The sequence below is a fragment of the Sinocyclocheilus anshuiensis genome, unplaced genomic scaffold, assembly GCF_001515605.1.
Source record: "Sinocyclocheilus anshuiensis isolate Anshui unplaced genomic scaffold, SAMN03320099.WGS_v1.1 scaffold188, whole genome shotgun sequence".
NCBI classification, from domain to species: domain Eukaryota; kingdom Metazoa; phylum Chordata; class Actinopteri; order Cypriniformes; family Cyprinidae; genus Sinocyclocheilus; species Sinocyclocheilus anshuiensis.
In genome coordinates, this window is record NW_015555768.1 from 1663579 (window position 1) to 1679482 (window position 15904).

Consider the following 15904-nt stretch of genomic DNA (forward strand, 5'->3'; position numbering starts at 1 on the left):
TTGTAGATCGCTAATCATTTGGACAGAAACAAACCCAAAGCTTGTCCTGCAGCAAGTCAACCACAGTTTCTGCAAAAAAAAAAAGAAAAAAAAAAAAGGTAAAGGCTTGTGATATTAACAACTGAATTTGAGTTTGATTGTATTACACCTCAGCAAAAGAATGTCACAGCAGTAATGGTATTTTGGCATTATGTTTACTATGGTAAATATTTCATATGTCTCTGGGAGTTTATTTATCAATTGGCATGTTAGCTGTGATGCTATGTGAATCATTCAGCTTTTATTTTGTTCTATGGACCAAAGAATGATCATAAATCATTCTGTCTATTTTTTTAGACTTTGCACACTATTTTGACATCGCTTTATCATTCAATCAGTTTCATGTCCCACTTGAACCTCCTCTAAATCAGCACTGCCCACAGACCAGTTAGAAATCATTCTTTCAGCAAGAGATGAAGCATCATATTCATCCTATTACACGGTTTTAACCGCTCTCTGATCCCTAGGCATCATGTGATAACCTCTGGGTCTGGGATTCTAGACTGAGTAATGGAGAGCCACAGAGATCCATTGTTTGACATCAATAGAACGAGTGTTTTCACCCTTAAAACTAAAAAACAAAACAAAACACCAAGTCCAAAAGATTCTCGCTTTGAGGGAAATGAGAAACAGACAATATGCAAAGGAGTAACAATAGAGGAAGCTGGGAGTTTCAACCTGAGGACACTTTAATAGAGGAGACTGGTAAGTTTCCATCTAGCTTGGCCCAGGCAAACCTCAATGGACAGAAAAAGGACCCCTTGGCAGGTTGTGCTGTGGATGTCCCAGCCAGGTCTGACTTATAGGAATGAAGATATAATGTCAGAGAGTTGGAGGCAACACAGGAAGCACGTGTTTGTGCTGAGCGAGGCAGGGAAGCCCATCTACTCACGCTATGGCAACGAGGAAGCTCTCTCCTCCACCATGGGTGTCATGATGGCGCTGGTCTCCTTTGTCCAGGCTGAAGGCAACATGATTCAATCTATTTTTTCAGGTGAGATCCACCATCTTCATTTAGGTTTTTTACACTGTCAGATAGTTGTCTTTTTAAAAAATAAAGGTTCTTTGCAGCAACTTAGTTTGACAACAACAACAAAAGGAAATTACTGAAGAACAAAATAACTTAAAAAAAGGTTCAGGTTGTAAATTTCTTTAAAACTTTAGTTGAAAGTAATACAGGATGGCGTTTGCTTCTTTGAATATATGGTTAATGTTAAAGTTCATATTTAAATGGAAATTTAGTGTATAAACAAGTTCACAAGAGTTATATTTAACATATTTGAAATTTACAGTATTTTTTCTTTCTTGGAGAACATAAAATATTTTATTTAATCTTATATAAATTATATAAAATATTTAAGGGATTAAGCCATTTAATCTCTTAAATACTGTATACTATGGAATGCGTTAAATTGATCAAAAATGACAGTAAAGACTATTACAACATTTTTTTTTTAAATAAATGGTGTTCTTTTGAACTTTCTAATCATCAAAGAATCCTGACAAAAATGCATCACAGATTCCACAAAAATATTAAGCAACTGTTTTCAACATTGATAATAGTAATAAATGTTTTTTTTGTTTGCACCAGATCAGCATATTAGAATGATTTCTAACGAAGCTTGTGATGCAGTAAACTAATGGCTGCTGAAAATTCACCTTTGCATCAAAGAAAATTACATTTTAAACATCATAAACTTATGTGAAAAACTTATGTCAACACAGGAAAGATTACATGGGATCTTTACATTCTGCATGTAATTAGGGTCTATACATATATCAATTATTTTTGACTCGTTTTCAATTTTGAAAATTGTTATAATAAGCATTTTTACATATATATATATATAATGACAGACAACAGCTAATATTACTCTGTTCTTTCCCTCTGTTTCCCTCAAATGAGCATACGGTGGTCTTTTTGCAGAAGGGTCCACTGGTCCTTGTATCCGTGTCTGCCACTCGCCAGTCTGAGCAGCAGCTGCGCAGCGAGCTCCTCCATGTTTATCATCAGATAGTCAGCATGTTCACGCAGGCCAGCATAAACCACATCTTTGAGCGCCAGAGGAACTTTGACCTGCGGCGTCTGCTGTTTGGCTCGGAGAAGGTTCTGGACGGCCTTCTCGGTGTCATGGATTCTGATCCTGGCTTCATGTTGTCAGCTGTACAATGCCTGCCTCTGCCATCCTCTTCCAGAGACACTCTCAGTCACATCCTACAGAAAGCCATCACCCCGAATCTGGTCTTCTCTTTTTTCATTGCCAACAACCGACTTGTCTCCATTGTTCAGGAGAAGACGGTTTTGGAAGACGCTAGACTAAAACCCAATGACCTTCATCTCCTCTTCAATGTGATCAGGGCCTCCTCTGCTTTTCAGGCTGGAGAGATATGGACGCCCATCTGCCTGCCTCTGTTCAATCACGACTGCTACTTTTATGCTTATGTGGCGTATCTAGACCCTCCTGAATGTGTATGCCTTGTTCTTCTGTCTACAGATAAAGAAGCATTTTATGCCATGGCAGAGTGCAATAGGAAAATTGAGGAAGCTTTCGCATCCCAGAATGCCTTGCAGTGGGTGGCAAACACTCAGTTGTACAATGTTGATGATATCGGTGTAGCTAATCTTAAGCACTTCCTGAACAAGCCCTCAAAAGTGTTAGACCACCATCGCAAGCTCCCTCAGTTCACATGGTGAGTAGCTTACAAAGCGTCATTCAATGTCAATATGAAATCAAAATATACCATTTACTTTCTTAATACATGTTCATGGATTTATTTTGCACAATTCATCATCGAAATTCAAAAAATGTTCGCCTTCATTGACTTCCATGAAAATGTAATAAGTTGGTCTGCCTCTGAAATTACTTTCTTCTTCAGTTGACGTTGCCTAGGCCTTGTGGACAGAAAATATTAAGTTAACAATAGCAAAATTAAATAATGTAATTTAATTATATTTAATTTCAAACCTATTTAATGCCAGTTAACATTAATTAATTAAAGGCTATGACAATAATAAAAAAATAAGAGTAGAATCCTGGTCAAAAAGTCTTCTGAAGAGCAGGGAGTATTCAGATCTGACGTTTACACAAATCATTCGTGTTTTGACTCATTTATCTGAATCAATTGTTCTTTTTGCCATCAGAAACACCAGATGGCTCTCAAGTCCTGATAAATGATGGCCTATAAGCCAGGATTTCCACATTCTGTGAAAGATTAGACCACTTTGCCATGAATTCTGCAACAGTAAGCACTTGATTCAGCTAATCACATTGCTGAAATGATGCTGAGATGTTTGAGACCCTGAGCGGACACAGATGCGATGTGCCTTTTATGCAAAAATGCAAGCAAATAAGGCCAACCGAATGATTAGATTGAAGCATCAAAGACCACATGATGTGTGGAAACAGTCTGTGGTTTAAACTGTGTCTCTCTCAAATTGACTGAAACTGAGTTTGTTTTTCATCATCTGGTTTGCATTGACAGTCTATGTATGTTTTCATAAGACACATCTCTGCCACTATAATAATGTAGGTGGTATGACCAGGCCACATGTCTTAGTGAATAATGGCTGTGTTGTAATCAACAAAACACACTATAAGCATTATATATGATGCCATTTTCTTATGTCGCTTCACTCAGCCCAGAGATGGAGGTGGCATACAGAAGCCAGGAAGAGAGGATACGCCTGCTGGATCTGTATCGCAACATGCACTATCGTATCCACAGTACATCACGGCCACTTAAACTCATCTACCATCAGGGCCGTGCACAGACCTTTTGAGGGGCATGTGCTGAAACTAAAAAAGGCCCCCCCCCTTGTCAAATGTCAATTCTTGTCTCAGTCAGATGTTCTTGGTTAAATAAACATTACTTACACTACCAGAAAACAACAACAAAAACAATTCTATTTTTTTATATCAATATTATAGAATATGAATCAATATTCTGTTTATTAAAGCCAAGTATGAATCTCATCAAGTTAGTGTTTTTAAGCATTTCACGTTTATTCCAAAATAACTCAAGGCAGTAACAATTTAAACTATATATTTTATTTGTGAACTTAGTTCAGCTATTCTTTTTAATAGTTAACTTTTAACTATTTTTGTATTATTCGGTTCATCAGTCATCAAAGCTCAGTAAATATTAGTCACAGACAGAGATTTACTTTAAATTTCAACAAGCTGATTACTCACTAAAAACTCCCACAGATCAAGTTTTCAGACCATTTTAAGTCTTATTTTGACGTAACAAAGTGGTTATATTTAAATGTATGAGTTGTTTACTTACTTTTTAAAATGAGTCTTCCCATTAATGCCAAACGTGGAACGCGCATGAACACAAGAGACAGGATTTTGCATAAACCAATCACAGCCGAACATAGCCAGTCATATCCAATCATATCGTGATGAAGGCATTGTCTCCTCTCATGTGATTTTCCCTCATTCATTCTCAATTACCCCCACAGCATGCTTTAGTTCAGCGGTAGGCAATGTCGGTCCTGGAGTGCCAATGTCCTGCAGAGTTTAGCTCCAACCCTGAAAAAAAAAACTCACTTGTCTGTAGCCTTAGTAATACTGAAGACCTTGATTAGCTTGTTCAGGTGTGTTTGATTAGGGTTAGAGCTAAACTCTGCACAGGACATCGGCACTCCAGGACCAACGTTGCCTACCCCTGCTTTAGTTGGTCTGTTAAAACTCAATGGGCTTAGGGGAGGCGAGAGAGACGCGGAGTCCTGCTGTAACTTTACCTGCTGGTGTCGCTGTTGGACAGACTTTCTTTAGAAAAACGAGTGATTTATACACTTTTTAATGTTATAATTTATAATACTGGCGTTGTTTTATGTTTGTACTACGAATTTCTATTCTCATCCAATATTTTGAGGATATAATGTAAATATATTACATTCTGCATGATAAAATATAAAGATTTCACAGTGATCTGATAAAACCAAGTTTTACATGTACATGTACATGTGAAGACGAGCGGAGAGTAGGCCTATAGAATAGGAAAAAAATAGCTAGCTAGCGAATACATGCATATTAACAGTGTAAACATGAATTAACCATGTGACCATATAATGATTACATGTTCATAAGTTAAGTGTATCAGCAATCATAAATCAAAGAAGAAATTTCTTAGAAATATATTTTACCTAGATGACGAGGATCACTCAGTCGCTTTGTGTCAAACTCAAATGCAGTTAAGGGGTTTTTGACCAGCGAATGTGTGCAAATATGCATTTTGTCCGTCGTTAAAAAAGGCGACATCACGTTACGTTTTCATCAACAGGTTACAGAGTTTGTTGTAGCTATGCGCTCAGTTTTTTCCTGTTGTAAAATACATTTGGCCAAAATCTCATTTTATAAAAGATGAAATGCTACTGTATGCACAGGCTAGTATATGCTATTTAATGACTAGATGGCAAATGCTAGCCCTCTCTTTCCAGTCATGTCTCAGGCCTCAAATACATAAAATATGAGCCTTTATAGACAGTGTTTCTTGTGTAAAGAAAACGCTGTAATTATTCAAACAACAAGATCTTTATTTAGGCTACCCTTGCAAGACTTCATTCAGTTGCTGTGGAACTTCAGTTCATTCAGTGAAGATAGAGGGTGTGGAGTTATGAGGTTTTTACTGGCAGTTTGAGTGGAGCCAACAAGATTTAGTCACAAGCTCTTTATAATACCTTTCAGTCACAAGCTCTTTTTAATACCTTTCATTGGCTAAATATTTCTAAAACAGACAGACAGACGTAAAGGGTGACCAATAGCATTGATTTATTGAAGAAGAAGAAAAAACACACACAAAGAAGGGCACTTTGGAGTGTAAGGGCAAAAAGGGCATGTGCTCTGCACAGGTTGAGCCCTACCTGTGCACGTGCCTGTCTACCATTCTGCAGGCGAAGAAACTCTGCTGGCCTGGGTATGTTTTCAGAATCAAGACAACTTCAGTAGATCAGGATGTTCTGGGTTTAAAAAGTTCAACAAGAAATCAGAGTTGACCATTGCTCAAGAAGAAATGAAAAAATAATAATAAAAATTAAGCAGCACAACTGTTTTCAACATTGATGATAATAAGAAATGTTTCTTGAACGCCAGATCAGCATATTAGAATGATTTCTGAAGGATCTGAAGACTGATGCTGAAAATTTAGCTTTACAATCAGAGGATTCAATTGCATTTAAAAATACATTAAAATAGAAAACTATTATTTTAAATTGCAATAATATTTCACAATATTACTGTTTTTACTGTATTTTTGATCAAATAAATGCAGCCTTGGTGAGCAAGAGACTTTTTTCAAAAACATCGTACCAATCCCAAACTTTTAAATGGTAGTGTACAGTATATATAATATTTACATTATATACTGTATGTATTTTCTAAACTGTCTCTTTTTTGCAGGTAGCAAGTTTGAGATGTACGTCTGCTTTACTCCACTCGTCACTAAGAAATCAGCTATCAGTGAACTCACTAAACTGCTGCGATGGATCAAAAAGGAAGAGGACCGTCTCTTTATTTGTCACCTACTCCACTACCCCGCAGCCCGGCAGGAGTTCCACAGACAGGGGGAGATCAGATACATCGAACACTGGCCTTCTGTCTCTCTTGTAACCTTGGGAAACCTACCACCCAACAAACAAGTAGCTGTTTTATTTCCATGTTTTATGGTAAATTCAGTGGGTCTGTATGAAATGGGAAATGTGGCTGCATTGAATATATACTGTATGTCTTCTTTTTTTGTGGGCTTGGCGTGTTTCCTTAAAGGGGTCATATGATGCGATTTCAAGTTTTCCTTTCTCTTTGGAGTGTTACAAGCTGTTCGTGAATAGCACTGATGATTCAAACGTGAGTTTTGAGCAGTGTAGAGTAGCGCTTGTTGTTTGTCATTTCTCCGATCACAAATGCAGACATGGTTTTATGTTTATGCAGTGCGATGCGATGCGATGCAACGCAATGCAACGCGTAAAAAGACAGTATAAGTCATTATAATCCGTAATTATGTCCCCACTGGATGCAACAAATGCCTGATTATAATGGGTTTTATTGGTTTTGTCTCGTCGCTCCGGGTATGGTAAGGGGCGTAACATTTCCGTCATACGCTTGAGGTATTTGGTCAATCACAACGCATTGGATAGCTGGCCAATCAGAGCATATCTCGCTTTTTCAGCAAAATAATGTTATTTTTAGCAACATCATATGACCCCTTTAATGCAGTTAAAGTTCTCAAATTCATGTTAATTTTTCAGGTCAACTTTTCATGCTTTGAAAAATTACACATACTACTATTCAACCGTTTGGCAGCGACAAGATTTTTGATGTTTTTGAAAGAAGTCTCTTCTGCTCACCAAAACTGCATTTATTTGCTCAATAATACAATAAAAACAGTAATATTGTGAAATATTACTACGATTTAAAATAACTGTTTTCTATGTTTATATATTTTAATATTTAATGTATTCCTTTGACGTCAAAGCTGGATTTTTGGCAGCCATTACTCCAGTCTTCAGTGTCACAAGATCCTTCAGAAATCATTCGAATATGCTGATTTGCTGTTCAAGAAACATTTTTTTTTTATCATCAATGTTGAAAACAGATGTGGTGTTTAATATTCTTGCTTTTTTTGTGGAAAGCATTTATTTGAAATAGAAATATAAAACAGAAAACATGAAAGTATTATTATTACTTTTTATGTGTTGTTTGTTTTGCTAAGATACTTAACAACTATTAAAAAAAAATAATTATATTCAAAAACAGCATGAATTTTCATGCATGCCACTTTAAATCATATCACAGAACTATTGACTGGTTACTGCTTGTAAAAGTGGCTAACTCATGTGACACTCCAGAGTTACTGATGTTTATTCTACAGATACAGTAAAGTTCATTGACTTATAAACCATATCAGAGTATCATGTGTTCTTTGATCTGTTCCTACAACAGTAAGCAGTCATTTATGCTTTTCGTCTTCCTTTTCAGTCCCAACCATAAAAATGTCAACCTGTCACACAAAATGTTAAGAAGTAGTCAGGATTTCAGATACCGGTAATATAACTAGGTCACATTAGAACACTAGAAAAATGGCTATTGCTTTTAATACATATGCGATATGAATGGTTATTTTGTCACCGTTGATTGTCTGCGCTGACAAAAGAGCATAAAATCATTCCTGTAGTCTCACACATCTAAGTGAATGCTCGATCTGTAACTGTAACTAATTTTTGACCAATCAGCATAGGGGCCCACAGGTGCAGTCTAAGTAGTCAGCTCACTAGGTTTTTGAACCACAGCCCATGTTATCACAGCCACAGTACAGTAGTGAATACATTGTGTTAGTGCGCCATCTACAGGACAGGTGCAGACATCACTCATGGTGGGGGGTTCTGTCAGCAAGCCAAAGCGTTTAGATGGGCGACATCAGAAAGCTGCAGCTTTAACCTTCATCTTATCAGAATGAGTTAATTTGCTAATACAAGGCTGACAGCAGACACAGTAATAGCAGATAGAGAGAGTTTGTATTCTGTCAGCAGTGTTTTGCTGTACTGAAGATGGCGCAAGCACTGTCAGAAGAGGAGTTCCACCGTATGCAGGTACAAATCTCTTTATTTGCGATGCACATACGAGATCGTTAACGTGTTTACATGCAATTTTGGTTGAGAATATGTGCAAACGGGTCTGTTTTATGGGTGAAGTCGATGATGTCCATCTGAGCGGATTGGGACTCTGTTAGCTGTAGCCGTTAGCCTGCAATCTAACTGTTATGAGGCCGAAAATGTATTTTAATAGACGATTACGATATTTTTATTTAGTGTATGTAATCGTTTAGCTAACAAAATGACTGTTTGTTGAAATGACATTGAATATAGTCGCTCTTTGACGCGTTTGTGACATAATAAAGATGTGCTTACCCTGTTAGCACGCTAACCTGTTATTACTGAACATTAGCACCGTTAGCACACCAAACAGCTGATATGGTTGCTTTTGTACACAATTAAAGGGTTTGTAGGTTGTATATTTACTTCTTTAGACGTATTTCGTGTAAATGTTAGGCTATTAAATATCACATCGCTCTCGTTTTGCTCTAGCATAATGTTGTTTACAACTCCTGAAGTATCTAATATTCAGTTTCATAGCACCTTGATCTTTAATTAAACGTTTCCATGACCTAAATAAACTCTTAATACATTGTAAACCACTGTTTTAACATGATTCATAGCGTAAAAAGAGACTGCATGATGCTTCTATGATGATTTGTTGTCTAGGTGGTCATTATTCCTGATTTACAATAATCAATAATATATTAAATACCTTGTTACCAAAAATATACCTCATATAGTATGTTTTGCTCTATTACTTTCTCTTTTAATGTGTGTGTCGACAGGCTCAGCTTTTGGAGCTGAGAACACAGAACTACCAACTATCTGATGAGCTGCGGAAAAATACAGCAGGTGAGTGGAGAATGTAAACCTAAACCTTTACTTATTCAAAACACTGGCCAACTTGTTTGTGTCATTAATGCAGCAGATTGTAATTTGTTGTTGTTAAAAATCAGATGTCTTGTTAAACCTGTTCCAACCTTTGTCACATTTTTTTATTTTAGAGTATCTGTTGAATTTTGAATATTTAATTCTGTCAAAAAGTTGTGAGAGTAACTCTCTTATTGGTAGCTGAGAGCACAATCAAATTTATTAAATTATTTAATAATTGAACACGCCTTGGGGGAAGATATATAAAGATAGATGTTCTAATTCTGTCAGTCAAATCTGAGTTGTCTGAGGGCCTGGGGCCGGTTGCACCAGTTGTGTGTAATCAGAACTTAGTCTAGTTCAAGCATCAGTGGGCATTAAGTTACAATGTATGAACTTATATTGAACTTGGTATGAAAATGTGACCTAATATATTAAAGTAAATATTTGCAGAAGCTTAAAATACATCAAGGAGTTCATGTTTTGCTCATGCACCTCAATCCTGTAGAGTGTAAAATTTAAACGAATAAATGATTTTAAAACAAAACTCTAAATTGTATGATTTGAAATAAAATATTAAAAATTTAAATATATATTTAAATGCATGTCATGTGACCATGTGATCAGTGAACCATGAACATGCTAATGTGTTGTTCAATTATTGACATTAACTTCAAAATAAATATTTTAGGTCAAAGGGTTTGGGAATCTCTACTTTAGATATTTATAATGTTGGAAATTTTAAGATGACGTTACATCTTCAGAAATAATAATTGAAATGTGATTATTTATTTATTTATTTATATTTTGCCCCTGATTAATTTTTTGTGCTGTTCCTGGATACATACTAAGTGGAATTATGGGATAAAAATATAGTAGAGTTCCATAATTATGGAATAAACTTTGACAGTTATAACATGCAAAAAAAAAACAGCTACTTCAAACTGTATGGAAACTTTTCAGCACTACTCATCGTTTACAGTTTTGAAATCTCCTTATTGGTCAGTAATGTCAGATGTTATATTAAGCAACACAGCATCTTAAGACATTATGAAGACATTACCCTTTTTATCAGTGAACTTTCAGAGAAAACTCTAATTTCAAGTATGCAGGCTATTATGTTGACTTGTATTATTTTATATAGTCCTGCTAATTATTAACAAAATGCATTAGCAGTTTCTGCTTGTGCAGCTGTCTGTCAAAAGTGATAAATGCACGTATTTGTGTTTCATTGCATGAAGTGAGTTTAGTACCTTGTTTTTTCGAGTTATTTTGTAACTTTATTTATTATGTGTTGCAGAGCTCAACAGTGTCCGTCAGAAGACCTCGAACCTGGAGAAAGACTATGTCAAAGCACAGAAGGTAGTGGCTTTCTTTGGTTTTTCAGCAGGTCATTGCCATGCGATAGAGGTCAAGCTTTACTGCAGGCCTTGTGAATTTGCTTTGTGTGCTGTTTTTTTTGCCTTCTCTTTTAATGGGCTGGGAGTAAATTGACTGTTCTGGTCTTTTCCAGTTTTTTTCCCTTCTAGTGTTTCTATTTCTTATATACTTTCCTACAGTGAACTAGACAGTTTGCATGCATTGCAACACAAAAAGTCATGAGTCTCGCACTGGTCATGTTGTAAGTATTGCAAACGTAATGATCAAAATGTAAGACAATACATTGTGTCAATGACTCAGCATTGCCAAACCACTCATAAGTCTGTATGAATAGGCACAATGAAGCAGTTTGCTAAAAGTGATGTTTAAATGTTCATAACAATCAATTTTGCAGTTTTTGTTTGGTCATGCTAGTTTTGCACAGTTCATCTTTAAAGGAATAGTTCAACCAAAAGCTATTCACCCTCAGGCCATCTAAGATGTAGATGAGTTTGTTCATCTGAACAGATTTGGAGAGATTTATCTTTATATCACTTGCTCACTAATGGATCCTCTGCAGTGAATGGGTGCCGTCAGAATGGGAGTCTAAATAGCTGATAAAAACATCACAGTAATCCACATGACTCCAGTCCATCAATTAACATCTCGAGAAGTGAAAAGCTGTGTGTTTGTAAGAAACAAATCTATCAGAAAGATGTTTTAACTTTAAAGGGGTCATATGATGCGATTTCAATTTTTCCTTTCTCTTTGAAGTGTTACAAGCTCTTGGTCCATAAAGAAGATCTGTAAAGTTGCAAAGACTAAAGTCTCAAATCCAAAGAGATATTCTTTATAAAAGTTCAGAGTCAGCCACACCTACCTAAAACGGCTCGTTCTAACACGCCCCCACATATCTACCTCACTATGTGGGAAGATTTGCATAACGCCGCCCAAATGTTCACGCAAAGAAAGAAGGCGTAACTTTTAGTCTTGCTGTAGTATTGTTGACGCTAAAGCCATGTCGTGAAGACGCTGTGTGCTTCGTTGTGAAAGCGAAAATACTTTGTTTGGTCTTCCAAAAGAGGACGATATCCGCTTCGTCATGCCTAGAGCTGATCCATGATTCCATGGTCGCTGAGGAAATACACCAACTTTGCACTGTGAATCGCCGGATCGGCTTTCACCGTGGACGAAGCGGAGTCCAGTAAACTGCATAAACACATTTCTTTACACCAAATACACAAAATAATGTTATTTTTAGCAGCATCATATGACCCCTTTAAACCGTTGCTAATATAGAAGTCCTTTATCCATAATATTGCTTTCTCCAGTGAAAATGTCATCTTGTCTGAATCAGGAGAGAAATATGCGCAGACCAAGCACCGTTTACAAGCAAAATCAGTCCAAAACCATTCTAACCAATATGTCGGTGGATTTTGATGTGAGAGGACAACAGGGGGATGGACTTTTTCACTGGAGGAAGCAGACTGGAGTCGTGTGGATTGTTTGTCGATTATTGTGATGTTTTTATCAGCTGTTTGGACTCTCATTCTGACTGCACCCATTCACTGCAGAGGATCCACTGGTGAGCAAGTGATGAAATGCTACGTTTCTGGACTCTCATTCTGACTGCACCCATTCACTGCAGAGGATCCATTGGTGAGCAATTGATGCAATGCTAAATTATTTCAAATCTTTTTTGATGAAGAAACAAAATCTCTTGGTGGTATTTTAGGATCGATTCTATTTTAGTTAAAGTCCCCCTGTAGTCAAATATTTTATCCCTTAAAACTTATCTTTGATCATCAAAATTACATTTTTAAATGTTTTTTCTTGTGAAAAGAATTTTCTCATTCCTTAAAATAGCTTGAATGCAACTCTACACCCTTGCCTCATTTACTATACGCTGATCTATGAATATGCAAATTAGTCCCGCCTCCACTCAGTCACACCAGCCAGCGCCTCCTGATCCACTGAACTGTAGTAAACGCAAAACAATGGCGTACACGGATAATGACTGATAAAACTATCTTTTTACTAGCGGACAACTACAGTGAATACTGTAACATTCGTTAAAGTTACTTACTTGACGATGTTGTGTCCTAAAATGCCTTGAAGACTCGAATACAGCCGTTTGTGATTCTTAATTTGCGCCCGCGAGCATACGTGTGTGAAATGCAGATCCCGATGCGGGAGAGGTGGGTCTGACTCCGGGCTACTTTTACACTGTTGGCATGGGTTATAATGCAAGTTAGCGGTTCTAAATTCACATTAAACCACAGCTTCATGGGTTTTTTGCTTTAATTAATTTTTGGTTTTGTGCTGGTATTGGTATATTTTGCATGCTAGTGTTACAGTTTTAAGGAGAACATACTCAGCAATGGTGTTGATTAATAGATTGGCACATGGTTTGTCTAAAGGCATATTAAAAACACCATATAGACAAATAAACAACATAACTTGATTTTTACTACAGGGGGACTTTAACAATTTAGTTTAGATAATGTTTTCTTTTTCATTTTCACCCTCAGGCTTTGAACAAGAGCAAGAAAGCACAGGTGAGATTTCTTCTTATATCAGTGTTTGATTTTTGACATTAGTTGAATACGAATAAAACGAAATGATATCCTGAGTGGTTTGGGAAAAATCTCTTGTCTTCTAACCATGCTGTTTTATTCTCTTATTTTCAGGAGGTAGATGCCTTACTAAATGAGAATAAAATGCTTCAGGGCAAGTTACACAGTCAGGAAGATGACTTCAGACTGCAGAACAGCACCCTCATGCAAGAGCTGTCCAAGGTGCTGAGCACACAAACAATATTTAACCCCTGTCATGACCATGAGCATTTGAACCCGGTAGCTTTATGCACAACTATACTAGAAACGAATTGCTCACACTTACAGGAACTACATCAGTAATTTATAACTAGAACCTCATTTGCCTCACACAGTAGTCGCATTGCTACAATTTTGTCAACATTACAACTCAAATGGCAGACAGTTTCCATGGAAGAATCAATACACATTACTCCAGTATTCAGTGTCACATGATTCTTCAGAAATCATTTTAATATGCTGATTTGGTGCTTAAAGAACATTTATTATCAATGGTGAAAACAGTTGTTACCTAATATTTTTGTGGAAACTGTGATGGTTTTTAAAGTTCATAAGAACAGCTTTTGTTTGAAATAGAAATCTTTTGTAACATTACAAATGTCTTTACTGTCACTTTTGATCAATTTAATGCATCCTTGCTGAATAAAAGTATTAATTTCTTTAAACCAAAATTATAACATCTTACTGATCCCAAACTTTTGAGCAGTAGTGTTTATATTTGATCAAAAGTGGCATATCACAGAGATGACAGTCCCTACCTTTGTGCCAATTATGGGTTGAGTTTTTACATTATTTTTCTGTTTTCTGATGGGTTGTGCGGTGTGTTGGTGCAGTTATGTTCTCAGATCGAGCAGTTAGAATTAGAGAATCGAAGACTGAGGGAGGGTCAAGGGCTGGAAGGACCTGCCTCTGGTCCAGTGGATGGTGAGCTCCTGCGTCTACAGGCTGAAAACTCCGCCCTGCAGAAGAAATTGAAAGGTGAGAGAAGCTCATGCATAAAGTCATCATCTGTTTTCCTCACAAACAATTTAGGATAAGAATTAAAGGGATAGTTTACTATCCCTTTAAGAAGTGGGCTTAATTATAGTATTCTTTATGTGTCTGTGCAGCTCTTCAAGAGCATGCAGATGTTAATGATGGAAAAGCAGCACTCATAGATGGATCGGCTGGCACTAATGGGGTCCAATCAGATGCCAGCGGTCACAGTGATGACCCTTCGGCTCCAGGAAATGATCAGATTGATCAGGTAACAGATAATGGGTTTTAGTCTCACAAGTGTTGGGATGCTGTACCATACAGTGGAGGTTTAGAGTGAAAGAACCAATAAAATGAAATGTCTGCTGGGATAATAATTACACCATGTGCAGGAAAACCAGAACTCTCAGATGACAATCGATGAAGCCATCTATACTTCAATCGAGTGTGATTGTCATGCATCTCCTGGTGTATGTGATAAGTTTGGAACAGCTGGCTATTCTTAAGCGACAAGTTTCAGTCAAAGTAAACAAGATAGTTTACTCAGTCAGAGGATCCTAACAGTAGAGTTTCAGAGTAAATCAATGATTCAGCTATGCAGTGCTGCACTCTTTATCTGGAGGAGTTTGCTGGAGATCTCAGAGGTCATGTTTAATGCAGGGTCTACAGATGCTGGGTGAACTGTGGCTAGACACAGCAGAGACACCACCATCAGCTTTTTCTGTGAGATCAGTCCAGTAAAGGGAATACAAGGACAGTAAACTGGTGTCTAGTATTTGACTACCACATGCCATTCATTAGCATTACCAAATTTGATAAAATGAGGGCTGCAGCTAATCAGTTATTCTTTATATAGTTTGTCACTTTTTTTTTTAACATTCCCAACACCATAATATGGTGCATTTTGTTGAAATTAAACCGAATATCCAGCGGGAAATAATGTAGAATGGGACTTGATTTTATCCTTCATGATTGGATGACGAAAAGTGGGTTATGATGTTAGTGGTTAATATTTTTTCACAGCCTGATATACTTGCCTTAAATCAGCAGAAAAGTTGGTTAAGTTTCCAGTTTCAAAGAAAAATCATGGGAGCAGGGCAGTGAAATAATAATAATACAATTTTTTTTATAAAGTTGAACAACTTTCACCTTGACATGGCATTCTAAAAACACAGCACAGATGCAAACAATGCGAGATGCGAATGCAATGGTCCAAGACGTCCGCCTAGTGAATGTTTAAATAGAAAAATTCAGGAACATTTATTAAAGGGTTAGTTCACCCAAAAATGAAAATTCTGTCATTAATTACTCACCCTCATGTCGTTTCAAACCCATAAGACCTTCATTCACCTTCGGAACACAAATTTTTGAAAAAAATATATTTTTGATGGAATCTGAGAGCTGTCTGACCCTGCATAGACAGCAACGCAACTGAAATGTTCCCAAGTCC

The 15904-nt window shown here is 36.8% G+C and overlaps 1 protein-coding gene and 1 pseudogene across 1 annotated transcript in view; both read left to right on the plus strand.

Moving 5' to 3' along the window:
• The first annotated feature begins 677 nt into the window (after positions 1 to 677).
• On the plus strand, positions 678 to 6653 carry LOC107674286 (vacuolar fusion protein MON1 homolog B-like; annotated as a pseudogene).
• A 1741-nt stretch (positions 6654 to 8394) lies between these two features.
• Positions 8395 to 15904, plus strand: part of LOC107674351 (GRIP1-associated protein 1-like) — a 49462-nt gene continuing 41952 nt past the window's right edge. The window contains exons 1-7 of the mRNA XM_016468307.1: positions 8395 to 8629; positions 9421 to 9487; positions 10806 to 10867; positions 13396 to 13422; positions 13555 to 13662; positions 14313 to 14457; positions 14589 to 14725. Coding sequence (XP_016323793.1) covers positions 8588 to 8629; positions 9421 to 9487; positions 10806 to 10867; positions 13396 to 13422; positions 13555 to 13662; positions 14313 to 14457; positions 14589 to 14725 — 588 coding nt within the window. The 5' untranslated portion in view covers positions 8395 to 8587. The remainder of the gene's footprint in view (positions 8630 to 9420; positions 9488 to 10805; positions 10868 to 13395; positions 13423 to 13554; positions 13663 to 14312; positions 14458 to 14588; positions 14726 to 15904) is intronic.